Source organism: Podarcis cretensis (genome assembly GCF_951804945.1).
Source record: "Podarcis cretensis genome assembly, contig: SCAFFOLD_25, whole genome shotgun sequence".
Taxonomy (NCBI): Eukaryota; Metazoa; Chordata; class Lepidosauria; order Squamata; family Lacertidae; genus Podarcis; species Podarcis cretensis.
The window spans coordinates 88,053-103,053 of record NW_027647848.1 but is presented as its reverse complement, the minus strand read 5'-3'; the positions used below and the strand labels follow the sequence as shown (position 1 = coordinate 103,053).

Sequence of the window (15,001 nt, the reverse complement as noted above, 5' to 3'; positions counted from 1 at the left end):
GAGGGAGCAGCCTGGTCCACTTGTGGGGGGCAGAAGGGGAGCAGTTTGGTCCACTTGTGGGGGGCAGAGAGGGAGCAGCCTAGTCCACTTGTAGGGGGCAGCCTGGCCCACTTGTGGGGGGCAGTTTGGTCCACTTGTGGGGGGCAGAGAGGGAAAAGCCTGGTCCACTTGTGGGGAGAAGCCTGGTCCACTTGTGGGGCGCAGAGGGGGAGCAGCCTGGTTCACTTGTGGGGGGCAGAAGGGGAGCAGCCTGGTCCACTTGTGGGGCGCAGAGGGGGAAAAGCCTGGTCCACTTGTGGGGAGAAGCCTGGTCCACTTGTGGGGGGCAGAGAGGGAAAAGTCTGGCCCACTTGTGGGGAGCAGCCTGGTCCACTTGTGGGGAGCAGCCTGGTCCACTTGTGGGGAGCAGCCTGGTCCACTTGTGGGGGGCAGAGGGGGAGCAGCCTGGTCCACTTGTGGGGGGCAGCCTGGTCTACTTGTGGGGGGCAGAGAAGGAGCAGCCTGGTCCACTTGTGGGGGGCAGCCTGGTCCACTTGTGGGGGACAGAGAAGGAGCAGCCTGGTTCACTTGTGGGGGGCAGCCTGGTCTACTTGTGGGGGGCAGAGAAGGAGCAGCCTGATCTACTTGTGGGGAGCAGCCTGGTCCACTTATGGGGAGCAGCCTGATCTACTTGTGGGGGGCAGAGAAGGAGCAGCCTGATCTACTTGTGGGGGGCAGCCTGGTCCACTTGTGGGGAGCAGCCTGATCTACTTGTGGGGGGCAGAGAAGGAGCAGCCTGGTCCACTTGTGGGGGGCAGCCTGGTCTACTTGTGGGGGGCAGAGAAGGAGCAGCCTGATCTACTTGTGGGGAGCAGCCTGGTCCACTTATGGGGAGCAGCCTGGTCCACTTGTGGGGGGCAGAGAAGGAGCAGCCTGGTCCACTTGTGGGGAGCAGCCTGGTCCACTTGTGGGGGGCAGAAGGGGAGCAGCCTGGTCCACTTGTGGGGCGCAGAGGGGGAAAAGCCTGGTCCACTTGTGGGGAGAAGCCTGGTCCACTTGTGGGGGGCAGAGAGGGAAAAGTCTGGCCCACTTGTGGGGAGCAGCCTGGTCCACTTGTGGGGAGCAGCCTGGTCCACTTGTGGGGAGCAGCCTGGTCCACTTGTGGGGGGCAGAGGGGGAGCAGCCTGGTCCACTTGTGGGGGGCAGCCTGGTCTACTTGTGGGGGGCAGAGAAGGAGCAGCCTGGTCCACTTGTGGGGGGCAGCCTGGTCCACTTGTGGGGGACAGAGAAGGAGCAGCCTGGTTCACTTGTGGGGGGCAGCCTGGTCTACTTGTGGGGGGCAGAGAAGGAGCAGCCTGATCTACTTGTGGGGAGCAGCCTGGTCCACTTATGGGGAGCAGCCTGATCTACTTGTGGGGGGCAGAGAAGGAGCAGCCTGATCTACTTGTGGGGGGCAGCCTGGTCCACTTGTGGGGAGCAGCCTGATCTACTTGTGGGGGGCAGAGAAGGAGCAGCCTGGTCCACTTGTGGGGGGCAGCCTGGTCTACTTGTGGGGGGCAGAGAAGGAGCAGCCTGATCTACTTGTGGGGAGCAGCCTGGTCCACTTATGGGGAGCAGCCTGGTCCACTTGTGGGGGGCAGCCTGGTCCACTTGTGGGGGGCAGAGAAGGAGCCGCCTGGTCCACTTGTGGGGAGCAGCCTGGTCCACTTGTGGGGGGCAGCCTGGTCCACTTGTGGGGGGCAGAGAAGGAGCCGCCTGGTCCACTTGTGGGGGGCAGCCTGGTCTACTTGTGGGGGGCAGAGAAGGAGCAGCCTGGTCCACCTCTAGCACTGCCTGGGATGAAGGCGCCTCCTTGGGGGTTTCAGTGCCTGGAAACTACATTTCCCAAGGTGCAACTGGGGCTTGGCATGGCCATTCCCGCTCCTAAGCCGGACGCAAAGCATCATGGGGATTGTAGTTCGCTCAGGAAGCCTTTCAAGCGATTGGTGAAGGAGGTGCGACGATTGGCTGAGGCGCCTATAAAAATAACCTAACGCCCGCCCTCGGGGCGGTGCTGAGCCACGATTGGCTGAGGAGCCTATCAAATAACCGAATCCCGCCCCCTACCCAGCGTCAGACGCACGTTTCTGCTCGCCGGCTAGAAGCGGCGCGCCCATTGGCTGAGCCTACCTGTAAAACGACATAACCCCGCCCCCGGGGTGGGCCTTCAGCAGACGCCGAGCCGCCATTGGCCCTGCGCCTGCCGACGCGGGCGCTGATTGGCTGCGCCGTTCGCGCTCCTCATTTCTCCTCAGAAGAGGCAGCAATGGCGGATGGAGACTTGAAGCGGGTTCCCGACGTCGATATCGACGAGGCCGACGGCGTCTTCAAGTACGTCCTCATCCGCGTCAGCGCGCCGGGCGCCGGGCCGGGGAAGGACGTCGTGCGCGGCTACGCCTGGGCCGAATATCACGGTGAGGGGACGCCGGGGGCGATTTCTGATTGGGCGAGGCGCAGGCACATCAAGAGGGAGAGGCGGGGAGGGAAGGAGGGTTGTGGGTTCCGATTGGACGAGGCGCGGATGGATTGCCGAGGGCGGGTTCCGATTGGGCAAGGCGCAGGCAAGGAGACAGTGGAGGCGGGGAGAGAATGCCGGTGGCGGGTTCTGATTGGGCGAGGCGCAGAAACATCAACCGTGGAGGCGGGGAGAGATGGAGCGTAGCAGCTTCCGATTGGAGGAGGCGGGGATGGGATGCCGGCTGCGGGTTCCGATTGGGCAAGCCGCAGGCAAGGAGACAGTGAAGGCGGTGAGAGAACGCCGGTTGTGACTTCTGATTGGGTGAGGCGCAGGAACGTTATATAGTGGTGGCAGGTAGAAGACGCCAGCCGTGTGTTCTGATTGGGTAAGACGTTGGCGAGGCGGGGAGAGAACGCCGGTTGTGGGTTCCTATTGGGTGAGGCTCAGGCGCTTAAGGGGATCAGAGGGGGAGCAGCCTGGTCCACTTATGGGGGGCAGAGGGGGAGCAGCCTGGTCCACTTGTGGGGGGCAGAGGGGGAGCAGCTTGGTCCACTTATGGGGCGCAGAGGGGGAGCAGCCTGGTCCACTTGTGGGGGGCAGAGGGGGAGCAGCCTGGTCCACTTGTGGGGGGCAGAGGGGGAGCAGCCTGGTCCACTTATGGGGCGCAGAGGGGGAGCAGCCTGGTCCACTTATGGGGATCAGAGGGGGAGCAGCCTGGTCCACTTATGGGGCGCAGAGGGGGAGCAGCCTGGTCCACTTATGGGGATCAGAGGGGGAGCAGCCTGGTCCACTTATGGGGGGCAGAGGGGGAGCAGCCTGGTCCACTTGTGGGGGGCAGAGGGGGAGCAGCCTGGACCACTTGTGGGGAGCAGAGGGGGAGCAGCCTGGTCCACTTGTGGGGAGCAGAGAAGGAGCAGCCTGGACCACTTGTGGGGAGCAGAGGGGGAGCAGCCTGCTCCACTTATGGGGGGTAAAGGGGGAGCAGCCTGGTCCACTTATGGGGGGTAAAGGGGGAGCAGCCTGGTCCACTTGTGGGGCGCAGAGGGGGAGGAGCCTGGTCCACTTGTGGGGCACAGAGGGGGAGCAGCCTGGTCCACTTATGGGGCGCAGAGGGGGAGCAGCCTGGTCCACTTATGGGGCGCAGAGGGGGAGCAGCCTGGTCCACTTATGGGGCGCAGAGGGGGAGCAGCCTGGTCCACTTATGGGGCGCAGAGGGGGAGCAGCCTGGTCCACTTATGGGGGGTAAAGGGGGAGCAGCCTGGTCCACTTGTGGGGCGCAGAGGGGGAGGAGCCTGGTCCACTTGTGGGGCGCAGAGGGGGAGCAGCCTGGTCCACTTATGGGGATCAGAGGGGGAGCAGCCTGGCCCACTTGTGGGGAGCAGAGGGGGAGCAGCCTGGTCCACTTGTGGGGAGCAGAGGGGGAGCAGCCTGGTCCACTTATGGGGGGTAAAGGGGGAGCAGCCTGGTCCACTTGTGGGGGGCAGAGGGGGAGCAGCCTGGTCCACTTATGGGGCGCAGAGGGGGAGCAGCCTGGTCCACTTGTGGGGAGCAGAGGGGGAGCAGCCTGGTCCACTTATGGGGCGCAGAGGGGGAGCAGCCTGGTCCACTTGTGGGGAGCAGAGGGGGAGCAGCCTGGTCCACTTATGGGGGGCAGAGGGGGAGCAGCCTGGTCCACTTATGGGGGGTAAAGGGGGAGCAGCCTGGTCCACTTGTGGGGAGCAGAGGGGGAGCAGCCTGGTCCACTTGTGGGGGGCAGAGGGGGAGCAGCCTGGTCCACTTATGGGGCGCAGAGGGGGAGCAGCCTGGTCCACTTGTGGGGGGTAAAGGGGGAGCAGCCTGGTCCACTTGTGGGGGGCAGAGGGGGAGCAGCCTGGTCCACTTGTGGGGGGCAGAGGGGGAGCAGCCTGGTCCACTTGTGGGGGGTAAAGGGGGAGCAGCCTGGTCCACTTGTGGGGGGCAGAGGGGGAGCAGCCTGGTCCACTTATGGGGCGCAGAGAGGGAGCAGCCTGGTCCACTTGTGGGGGGTAAAGTGGGAGCAGCCTGGTCCACTTATGGGGGGCAGAGGGGGAGCAGCCTGATCCACTTATGGGGGGCAGAGGGGAGCAGCCTGGTCCACTTATGGGGGGCAGAGGGGGAGCAGCCTGGTCCACTTATGGGGGGCAGAGGGGGAGCAGCCTGGTCCACTTATGGGGAGCAGAGGGGGAGCAGCCTGGTCCACTTATGGGGGGCAGAGGGGGAGCAGCCTGGTCCACTTATGGGGAGCAGAGGGGGAGCAGCCTGGTCCACTTGTGGGGGGCAGAGGGGGAGCAGCCTGGTCCCCTTATGGGGCGCAGAGGGGGGAAAGCCTGGCCCACTTGGGGGCAGAGGGGGAGCAGCCTGGCCCACTTGTGGGGGGCAGAGGGGGAGCAGCCTGGTCCACTTGTGGGGAGCAAAGGGGGAGCAGCCTGGTCCACTTGTGGGGGGCAGAGGGGGAGCAGCCTGGTCCACTTATGGGGCGCAGAGGGGGGAAAGCCTGGCCCACTTGGGGGCAGAGGGAGAGCAGCCTGGTCCACTTATGGGGGGCAGAGGGGGAGCAGCCTGGTCCACTTGTGGGGGGCAGAGGGGGAGCAGCCTGGTCCACTTATGGGGGGCAGAGGGGGAGCAGCCTGGTCCACTTGTGGGGGGCAGAGGGGGAGCAGCCTGGTCCACTTATGGGGCGCAGAGGGGGAGCAGCCTGGTCCACTTGTGGGGGGCAGAGGGGGAGCAGCCTGGTCCACTTGTGGGGGGCAGAGGGGGAGCAGCCTGGTCCACTTGTGGGGGGCAGAAGGGGAGCAGCCTGGTCCACTTATGGGGCGCAGAGGGGGAGCAGCCTGGTCCATATGTGGGGGGTAAAGAGGGAGCAGCCTGGTCCACTTGTGGGGGGCAGAGGGGGAGCAGCCTGGTCCACTTATGGGGGGCAGAGGGGGAGCAGCCTGGTCCACTTATGGGGAGCAGAGGGGGAGCAGCCTGGTCCACTTATGGGGGGCAGAGGGGGAGCAGCCTGGTCCACTTATGGGGCGCAGAGGGGGAGCAGCCTGGTCCACTTGTGGGGGGCAGAGGGGGAGCAGCCTGGTCCACTTGTGGGGCGCAAAGGGGGAGCAGCCTGGTCCACTTGTGGGGGGTAAAGGGGGAACAGCCTGGTCCACTTGTGGGGGGCAGAGGGGGAGCAGCCTGGTCCACATGTGGGGGGAAAGGGGGAGCAGCCTGGTCCACTTGTGGGGGGCAGAGGGGGAGCAGCCTGGTCCACTTGTGGGGGGCAGAGGGGGAGCAGCCTGGTCCACATGTGGGGGGAAAGGGGGAGCAGCCTGGTCCACTTGTGGGGGGCAGAGGGGTAGCAGCCTGGTCCACTTGTGGGGCGCAGAGGGGGAGCAGCCTGGTCCACTTGTGGGGCGCAGAGGGGGAGCAGCCTGGTCCACTTATGGGGGGCAGAGGGGGAGCAGCCTGGTCCACTTATGGGGGGCAAAGGGGGAACAGCATGCTCCACTTATGGGGCGTAGAGGGGGGGAAGCCTGGTCCACTTGTGGGGAGCAGAGGGGGAGCAGCCTGGTCCACTTGTGGGGCGCAGAGGGGGAGCAGCCTGGTCCACTTGTGGGGGGCAGAGGGGGAGCAGCCTGGTCCACTTGTGGGGGGTAAAGGGGGAGCAGCCTGGTCCACTTGTGGGGGGCAGAGGGGGAGCAGCCTGGTCCACTTGTGGGGGGTAAAGGGGGAGCAGCCTGGTCCACTTGTGGGGGGTAAAGGGGGAGCAGCCTGGTCCACTTATGGGGGGCAGCCTGTTCCACTTGTGGGGATCAGAGGGGGAGCAGCCTGGTCCACTTGTGGGGGGCAGAGGGGGAGCAGCCTGGTCCACTTATGGGGCGCAGCCTGGTCCACTTATGGGGGGCAGAGGGGGAGCACCCTGGTCCACTTGTGGGGCGCAGAGGGGGAGCAGCCTGGTCCACTTGTTGGGCGCAGAGGGGGAGCAGCCTGGTCCACTTGTGGGGCGCAGAGGGGGAGCAGCCTGGTCCACTTGTGGGGGGCAGAGGGAGAGCAGCCTGGTCCACTTGTGGGGAGCAGAGGGGGAGCAGCCTGGTCCACTTATGGGGCGCAGAGGGGGAGCAGCCTGGTCCACTTGTGGGGCGCAGAGGGGGAGCAGCCTGGTCCACTTATGGGGCGCAGAGGGGGAGCAGCCTGGTCCACTTGTGGGGGGCAGAGGGGGAGCAGCCTGGTCCACTTATGGGGGGCAGAGGGGGAGCAGCCTGGTCCACTTGTGGGGGGCAGAGGGGGAGCAGCCTGGTCCACTTATGGGGGGCAGAGGGGGAGCAGCCTGGTCCACTTGTGGGGGGCAGAGGGGGAGCAGCCTGGTCCATTTGTGGGGGGCAGAGGGGGAGCAGCCTGGTCCACTTATGGGGGGCAGAGGGGGAGCAGCCTGGTCCACTTGTGGGGGGCAGAGGGGGAGCAGCCTGGTCCACTTGTGGGGGGCAGAGGGGGAGCAGCCTGGTCCACTTGTGGGGGGCAGAGGGGGAGCAGCCTGGTCCACTAATGGGGCGCAGAGGGGGGAAAGCCTGGTCCACTTGTGGGGGGTAAAAAGGGAGCAGCCTGGTCCACTTGTGGGGCGCAGAGGGGGAGCAGCCTGGTCCACTTATGGGGGGCAGAGGGGGAGCAGCCTGGTCCACTTATGGGGCGCAGAGGGGGGAAAGCCTGGTCCACTTGTGGGGAGCAGAGGGGGAGCAGCCTGGTCCACTTGTGGGGCGCAGAGGGGGAGCAGCCTGGTCCACTTGTGGGGCGCAGAGGGGGAGCAGCCTGGTCCACTTGTGGGGCGCAGAGGGGGAGCAGCCTGGTCCACTTATGGGGGGCAGAGGGGGAGCAGCCTGGTCCACTTGTGGGGGGCAGAGGGGGAGCAGCCTGGTCCACTTGTGGGGGGTAAAGGGGGAGCAGCCTGGTCCACTTGTGGGGGGTAAAGGGGGAGCAGCCTGGTCCACTTGTGGGGGGTAAAGGGGGAGCAGCCTGGTCCACTTGTGGGGGGCAGCCTGGTCCACTTATGGGGCGCAGAGGGGGAGCAGCCTGGTCCACTTGTGGGGGGCAGAGGGGGAGCAGCCTGGTCCACTTGTGGGGGGCAGAGGGGGAGCAGCCTGGTCCACTTATGGGGCGCAGAGGGGGAGCAGCCTGGTCCACTTGTGGGGCGCAGAGGGGGAGCAGCCTGGTCCACTTGTGGGGCGCAGAGGGGGAGCAGCCTGGTCCACTTGTGGGGCGCAGAGGGGGAGCAGCCTGGTCCACTTGTGGGGGGTAAAGGGGGAGCAGCCTGGTCCACTTGTGGGGGGCAGAGGGGGAGCAGCCTGGTCCACTTGTGGGGGGTAAAGGGGGAGCAGCCTGGTCCACTTGTGGGGGGCAGAGGGGGAGCAGCCTGGTCCACTTGTGGGGCGCAGAGGGGGAGCAGCCTGGTCCACTTATGGGGGGCAGAGGGGGAGCAGCCTGGTCCACTTGTGGGGGGCAGAGGGGGAGCAGCCTGGTCCACTTGTGGGGGGCAGAGGGGGAGCAGCCTGGTCCACTTGTGGGGGGCAGAGGGGGAGCAGCCTGGTCCACTTGTGGGGAGCAGAGGGGGAGCAGCCTGGTCCACTAGTGGGGGGCAAAGGGGGAGAAGCCTGGTCCACTTGTGGGGGGCAGAGGGGGAGCAGCCTGGTCCACTTGTGGGGAGCAGAGGGGGAGCAGCCTGGTCCACTTGTGGGGAGCAGAGGGGGAGCAGCCTGGTCCACTTATGGGGGGCAGAGGGGGAGCAGACTGGTCCACTTGTGGGGGGTAAAGGGGGAGCAGCCTGGTCCACTTATGGGGCGCAGAGGGGGAGCAGCCTGGTCCACTTATGGGGGGTAAAGGGGGAGCAGCCTGGTCCACTTATGGGGCGCAGAGGGGGGAAAGCCTGGTCCACTTATGGGGCGCAGAGGGGGGAAAGCCTAGTCCACTTGTGGGGGGCAGAGGGGGAGCAGCCTGGTCCACTTGTGGGGCGCAGAGGGGGAGCAGCCTGGTCCACTTGTGGGGGTAAAGGGGGAGCAGCCTGGTCCACTTATGGGGCACAGAGGGGGGAAAGCCTGGTCCACTTGTGGGGGGCAGAGGGGGAGCAGCCTGGTCCACTTGTGGGGGGCAGAGGGGGAGCAGCCTGGTCCACTTATGGGGGGCAAAGGGGGAGCAGCCTGGTCCACTTGTGGGGAGCAGAGGGGGAGCAGCCTGGTCCACTTGTGGGGAGCAGAGGGGGAGCAGCCTGGTCCACTTGTGGGGGGCAGAGGGGGAGCTGCCTGGTCCACTTGTGGGGAGCAGAGGGGGAGCAGCCTGGTCCACTTGTGGGGGGCAGAGGGGGAGCAGCCTGGTCCACTTATGGGGGGCAGCCTGGTTCACTTGTGGGGAGCAGTTTGGTCCACTTGTGGGGGGAGGTTTGGTCCACTTGTGAGGGGCAGAGAAGGAGCAGCCTAGTCCATTTGTGGGGCGCAGAGGGGGAGCAGCCTGGTCCACTTGTGGGGGGTGAAGGGGGAGCAGCCTGGTCCACTTGTGGGGGGTGAAGGGGGAGCAGCCTGGTCCACTTGTGGGGGGCAGAGGAGCAGCCTGGTCCACTTGTGGGGAGCAGCCTGGTCCACTTGTGGGGGGCAGCCTGGCCCACTTGTGGGGGGCAGAGAAGGAGCAGCCTGGTCCACTTGTGGGGAGAAGCTTGGTCCACTTGTGGGGGGCAGCCTGGTCCACTTGTGGGGAGCAGCCTGGTCCACTTGTGGGGGGCAGTTTGGTCCACTTGTGGGGGGCAGAGGAGGAGGAGCCTGGTCCACTTGTGGGGGGCAGCCTGGTCCACTTGTTGGGGGCAGCCTGGTTCACTTGTGGGGAGCAGCCTGGTCCACTTGTGGGGGGCAGCCTTGTTCACTTGTGGGGGGCAGCCTGGTCCACTTGTTGGGGGCAGCCTTGTTCACTTGTGGGGGGCAGCCTGGTCCACTTGTTGGGGGCAGCCTTGTTCACTTGTGGGGGGCAGCCTGGTCCACTTGTGGGGAGCAGCCTCAGCCAATTGTCCCACCTCCTTCACCAATCGTTTGAAAGGCTTCCTGAGCGAACTACAATCCCCATGATGCTTTGCGTCTTGGCTTAGCAGCGTGAATGGCCATGCCAAGCCCCAGGTGCACCTTGGGAAATGTAGTTTCCAGGCCCTGCGGGTTTCAATTGGGCAAGGAGCAGGCAAGGAGACAGTGGAGGCGGGGAGAGAACGCCGTTTGCGGCTTCTGATTGGACGAAGCGTATGCTTGGCGATAGTTGAGGCGGTGATGGAACTCCGGTGGCGACTTCTGATTGGGTGAGGCGCAGGGAAGACGCCGGACGTGTGTTCCGATTGGGAGAGACGTTGGCGAGGCGGGGAGAGAACGCCGGTTGTGGGTTCCTATTGGGTGAGGCACAGGCAGTTGCGGATTCCGATTGGGCGAGGCGTAATAGGTATGTGACTATTGAAGGCGGGGAGAGAACGTTTATGGATTCCCATTGGGCGAGGCGGGGAGAGAACGACGGAAGCGGGCTCCGATTGGACGAATATTACTACCCTAATATTGCCTTAGGGTTGCTATTATTAATTTTTTATTATTTATTTATTTATTTATTTATTTAAATATAATTTATTAAATACTATTAAATTTGTTAAATATTAAAGGTTATTAAATTTAATTACTATTAAATTATTTTATTGTAAATTATGTATAGTTATAATATACTTATAATTATTAATTAATTATAATTCTTTATTGTAAATTATTGATAATTATTTTATTGTAAATTATTTTTTATAAATTATTTTTTTTTATAATTAAATTTTAAATTTATTAAATTATTAAATTGATTAAATATTATTATTAAATATAATTTATTATTTTAGTATAATTTATTATTTAATTATAGTTTATTAATAAATTATTAACTTATTCTTAGTTGCACTTAATCTATTATTATTATTATTATTAGTTCCACTTAATCTATTATTATTATTCTTATTAGTTCCACTTAATCTATTATTATTATTATTATTATTATTATTATTATTATTATTATTCTTAATTCCACTTAATCTATTATTATTATTATTATTATTAGTTCCACTTAATCTATTATTATTATTATTATTATTATTATTATTATTATTATTCTTAGTTCCACTTAATTTATTATTATTATTATTATTATTATTATTATTATTATTATTATTATTATTCTTAGTTCCACTTAATCTATTATTATTATTATTATTATTATTATTATTTTATTATTATTATTATTATTATTTCCCTTCCAGCCGACATCTACGACCGCGTCTCGGAGGATCTCTCCCGGCTCGGGTTCGAGTGCGAGTGTCTGGGCGGCGGGCGGATCTCCCGCCAGAGCGGATCCCGCAAGATCCACGTCTACGGCTACTCCGTGGTGAGCCACTCAAGATCCTAGAGCGGCCCTCCCGCCCTTGGGGACTACAATTCCCATCATCCCTGGCCCGCCTGGCGAGGGATCATGGGAGTTGTAGTTTTACCCACTAGCTAGGTATCAGGGTGGGCTGGAGTCGAAAGCTGGGAAAAACTACAATTCCCATGATCCCTAGCTGCTAGTCCTGTTAGCTAGGGATCATGGGAGCTGTAGTCCCAAAGAGCTGGGGGGAAACTACAACTCCCATGATCCTTTGATAAGACAGAACATTAGTCAGGGATGATGGGAATTGTAGTTTTGCCGCTAGCTAGGGATCATGGGAGTTGTAGTCCGAAAGAGCTGGGGGGAAACTACAACTCCCATGATCTCTAGCTAGCTGGACCATTGGTCAAGTATCATGGGAATTGTAGTTTTTCCCACTAGCTGGATATCCTGGGGGCTGTAGTTCGAAAGCTGGAAAAAACTACAATTCCCATGATCCCTAGATAGACAGAACAGTGGTCAGGGATGATGGGAATGGTAGTTTTCCCGCTAGCTAGTGATCATGGGAGTTGTAGTCCCAAACAGAGGGAGGACTACCATTCCCATCATCCCTGAGTGTTGGCCCGCTGGGGAAAAACTACAACTCCCATGATCTCTAGCTAGCTGGACCATTGGTCAGGGATGATGGGAATGGTAGTTTTCCCGCCAGCTAGGGATCATGGGAGTTGTAGTCCGAAAGAGCTGGGGGGAAACTACAACTCCCATGATCCCTTGATAGACAGAACAGTAGTCAGGGATGATGGGAATTGTAGTTTTCCCGCCAGCAAGGGATCATGGGAGTTGTAGTCCCAAAGAGCTGGGGGAAAACTACAACTCCCATGATCCCTTGATAGACAGAACAGTAGTCAGGGATGATGGGAATTGTAGTTTTCCCGCTAGCTAGAGATCATGGGGGGCTGTAGTTCGAAAGCCGGGAAAAACTACAATTCCCATGACCAATAGTGGTCAGGGATGATGGGAATTGTAGTTTTCCCGCCAGCTAGGGATCATGGGAGTTGTAGTCCCAAATGGGGGGAACTACCATTCCCATCATCCCTAAGCGCTGGTCCTGTCTATCTAGGGATCATGGGAATTGTAGTTTTTCGCAGCTTTCGAACAACAGCCCCCCATGATCTCTAGCTAGTGGGGAAAACTACAATTCCCATGATACCTGCCCAATGGTCCAGCTAGCTAGGGAACATGGGAGCTGTAGCCCCAAAGAGCTGGGAAAAAACTACAACTCCCATGTTCCCTAGCTAGCCAGAGAAGCAGTCAGGAATGATGGGAATTGTAGTTTTCCCGCTAGCTAGGGATCATGGGAGTTGTAGTCCCAAACAGAGGGGGGACTACCATTCCCATCATCCCTGAGTGCTGGCCCGCTGGGGAAAAACTACAACTCCCATGATCTCTAGCTAGCCGGACTGGTCTGGTATCATGGGAATTGGTCTGGTATCATGGGAATTGTAGTTTTCCCGCTAGCTAGGGATCATGGGAGTTGTAGTCCCAAAAAGATGGAAAAAACTACAATTCCCATCATCCCTAGCTGCAAGTCCTGTTAGCTAGGGATCATGGGAGCTGTAGTCCGAAAGAGCTGGAAAAAAACTACAACTCCCATGATCCCTAGCTAGCCAGAGAAGCGGTCAGGAATGATGGGAATTGTAGTTTTTCCCACTAGCTAGGGATATGGGAGTTGTAGTCCCAAAGAGCTGGGGAAACTACACTTCCCATCATCCCTGACTGCTGGTCCTGTCAGCTAAGGATCATGGGAGTTGTAGTCCTACAGAGCTGGAAAATTCCCATCATCCTTCACTAGCTGGATCAGCGGTCAGGGATGATGGGAATTGTAGTTTTCCGGCTAGCTAGGGATCATGGGAGCTGTAGTCCCAAACAGCTGGGAAAACTACAGTTCCCATCATTCCATTATTCTTACTGCATTTCATTGCTTGAAGTTACATTATCACATATTGATGGCACAATTATATTATTATTATTATTATTATTATTATTATTATTATTATTATTGAAGGCACAATTATATTATTATTATTATCATTATTATTATTATTATTATTATTATTATTATTATTATTATTATTATTATTATTGATGGCACAATTATATTATTATTATTATTATTATTATTATTATTATTATAGCACAATTATATTATTATTATTATTATTATTATTATTATTATTATTATTATTATTATTATTATTATTATTATAGCCCAATTATATTATTATTATCATCATCATCATCATTTTATTATTTTATTCATCATTATCATTAATTAATATTATATTATTAATAATTATTAATATTATTAATTATTATTATTATTATTGATGGCACAATTATATTATTATTATTATTATTATTATTATTATAGCACAATTATATTATTATTATTATTATTATTATTATTATTATTATTATAGCACAATTATATTATCATCATCATCATTTTATTATTTTATTCATCATCATTATTAATTAATATTATATTATTAATAATTATTAATATTATTAATTATTATTAATTATTATCTTTTAGGGTTTCGGCCGGGCGCCGCATTCGGTCACCACCGAAAAACTGGGCGCCGCTTTCCCGGACTATGAAGTCACCTGGTCGGACGACGGCTACTGATGTATTTGATCCCCTCCAATAAAACGAAAATTCGCACCCGGCGCCTGGCGTGAAACTTCTATTTCCTTTCTATGGCATTATTTCCATCATCTGGTCAGGATTCGAACCCGGATCCCAGGTGCCGGGAACTGTAGTACATGCAAGGGGCTTCAGAAAACTACAGTTCTCTGCGCCTGGTTCTGGGAACTGTAGTTTTTTGCACCCGGAACCCCCTCTTCTCCTAGAACTACAATTCCCATAGAACTGTTCTGGGAACTGTAGTTTTTTGCACCCGGAACCCCCTCTTCTCCTAGAACTACAATTCCCATAGAACTGTTCTGGGAACTGTAGTTTTTTGCACCCGGAACCCCCTCTTCTAGAACTACAATTCCCAGCTCCATCCTTCTTGCCCAGGGAAACTCTGGGAGTTGAGGCGCCCGGTGCAAACTACAGTTCCCAGAGCGCCGGGTTCAAGATGCGTCATGGGAACTGTAGTTTTTGCACCCGGAACACCCTCTTCTCCTAGAACTACAGTTCCCATAGAACCGTTCTGGGAACTGTAGTTTTTTGCACCCGGAACACCATTTCCTAGCGCTGCAGTTCCCATAGAAGCATTCTGGGAATTGTAGTTTTTTGCACCCGGAACACCCTCTTCTAGCGCTACAGTTCTCTGCGCCTCATTCTGGGAACTGTAGTTTTTTGCACCCGGAACCCCCTCTTCTCCTAGAACTACAATTCCCATAGAACTGTTCTGGGAACTGTAGTTTTTTGCACCCGGAACCCCCTCTTCTAGAACTACAATTCCCATAGAACCGTTCTGGGAACTGTAGTTTTTTGCACCCGGAACCCCCTCTTCTAGAACTACAATTCCCAGCTCCATCCTTCTTGCCCAGGGAGTTGAGGCGCCCGGTGCAAACTACAGTTCCCAGAGCGCCGGGTTCAAGATGGGTCATGGGAACTGTAGTTTTTGCACCCGGAACACCCTCTTCTAGAACTACAATTCCCATAGAACTGTTCTGGGAACTGTAGTTTTTTGCACCCGGAACACCCTCTTCTAGAACTACAATTCCCATAGAGCTGCTCTGGGAACTGTAGTTTTTTGCACCCGGAACCCCCTCTTCTAGAACTACAATTCCCAGCTCCATCCTTCTTGCCCATGGAAACTCTGGGAGTTGAGGCGCCCGGCGCAAACTACACTTCCCAGAGCGCCGGGTTCAAGATGGGTCATGGGAACTGTAGTTTTTGCACCCGGAACACCCTCTCCTAGCGCTGCAGTTCCCATAGAAGCGTTCTGGGAACTGTAGTTTTTTGCTACCGGAACCCCCACTTCTAGAACTACAATTCCCATAGAGCTGCTCTGGGAACTGTAGTTTTTTGCACCCGGAACACCCTCTCCTAGCGCTACATTTCCCAGAGAAGCATTCTGGGAACTGTAGTTTTTGCACCCGGAACACCCT

The 15,001-nt window shown here is 56.9% G+C and overlaps 1 protein-coding gene across 1 annotated transcript; it reads left to right on the top strand.

Moving 5' to 3' along the window:
- The first annotated feature begins 2,220 nt into the window (after positions 1–2,220).
- On the top strand, positions 2,221–13,621 carry LOC307208394 (14 kDa phosphohistidine phosphatase-like). Its single transcript, XM_079996477.1, has 3 exons — positions 2,221–2,432; positions 10,773–10,897; positions 13,473–13,621. Exons 1-3 carry the CDS (start codon positions 2,285–2,287, stop codon positions 13,563–13,565), a joined length of 366 nt encoding a protein of 121 aa, XP_079852603.1. The 5' UTR covers positions 2,221–2,284; the 3' UTR covers positions 13,566–13,621.
- Positions 13,622–15,001: the final 1,380 nt, after the last annotated feature.

Bases quoted from the DNA above. Each gene is read 5' to 3' on its own strand.
- LOC307208394 (XM_079996477.1), top strand. From the start codon at position 2,285: ATGGCGGATGGAGACTTGAAGCGGGTTCCCGACGTCGATATCGACGAG. The intron at 2,433-10,772 runs GTGAGGGGACGC...TTTCCCTTCCAG, and splicing joins CGCCTGGGCCGAATATCACG to CCGACATCTACGACCGCGTC. The intron at 10,898-13,472 runs GTGAGCCACTCA...ATTATCTTTTAG, and splicing joins ACGTCTACGGCTACTCCGTG to GGTTTCGGCCGGGCGCCGCA.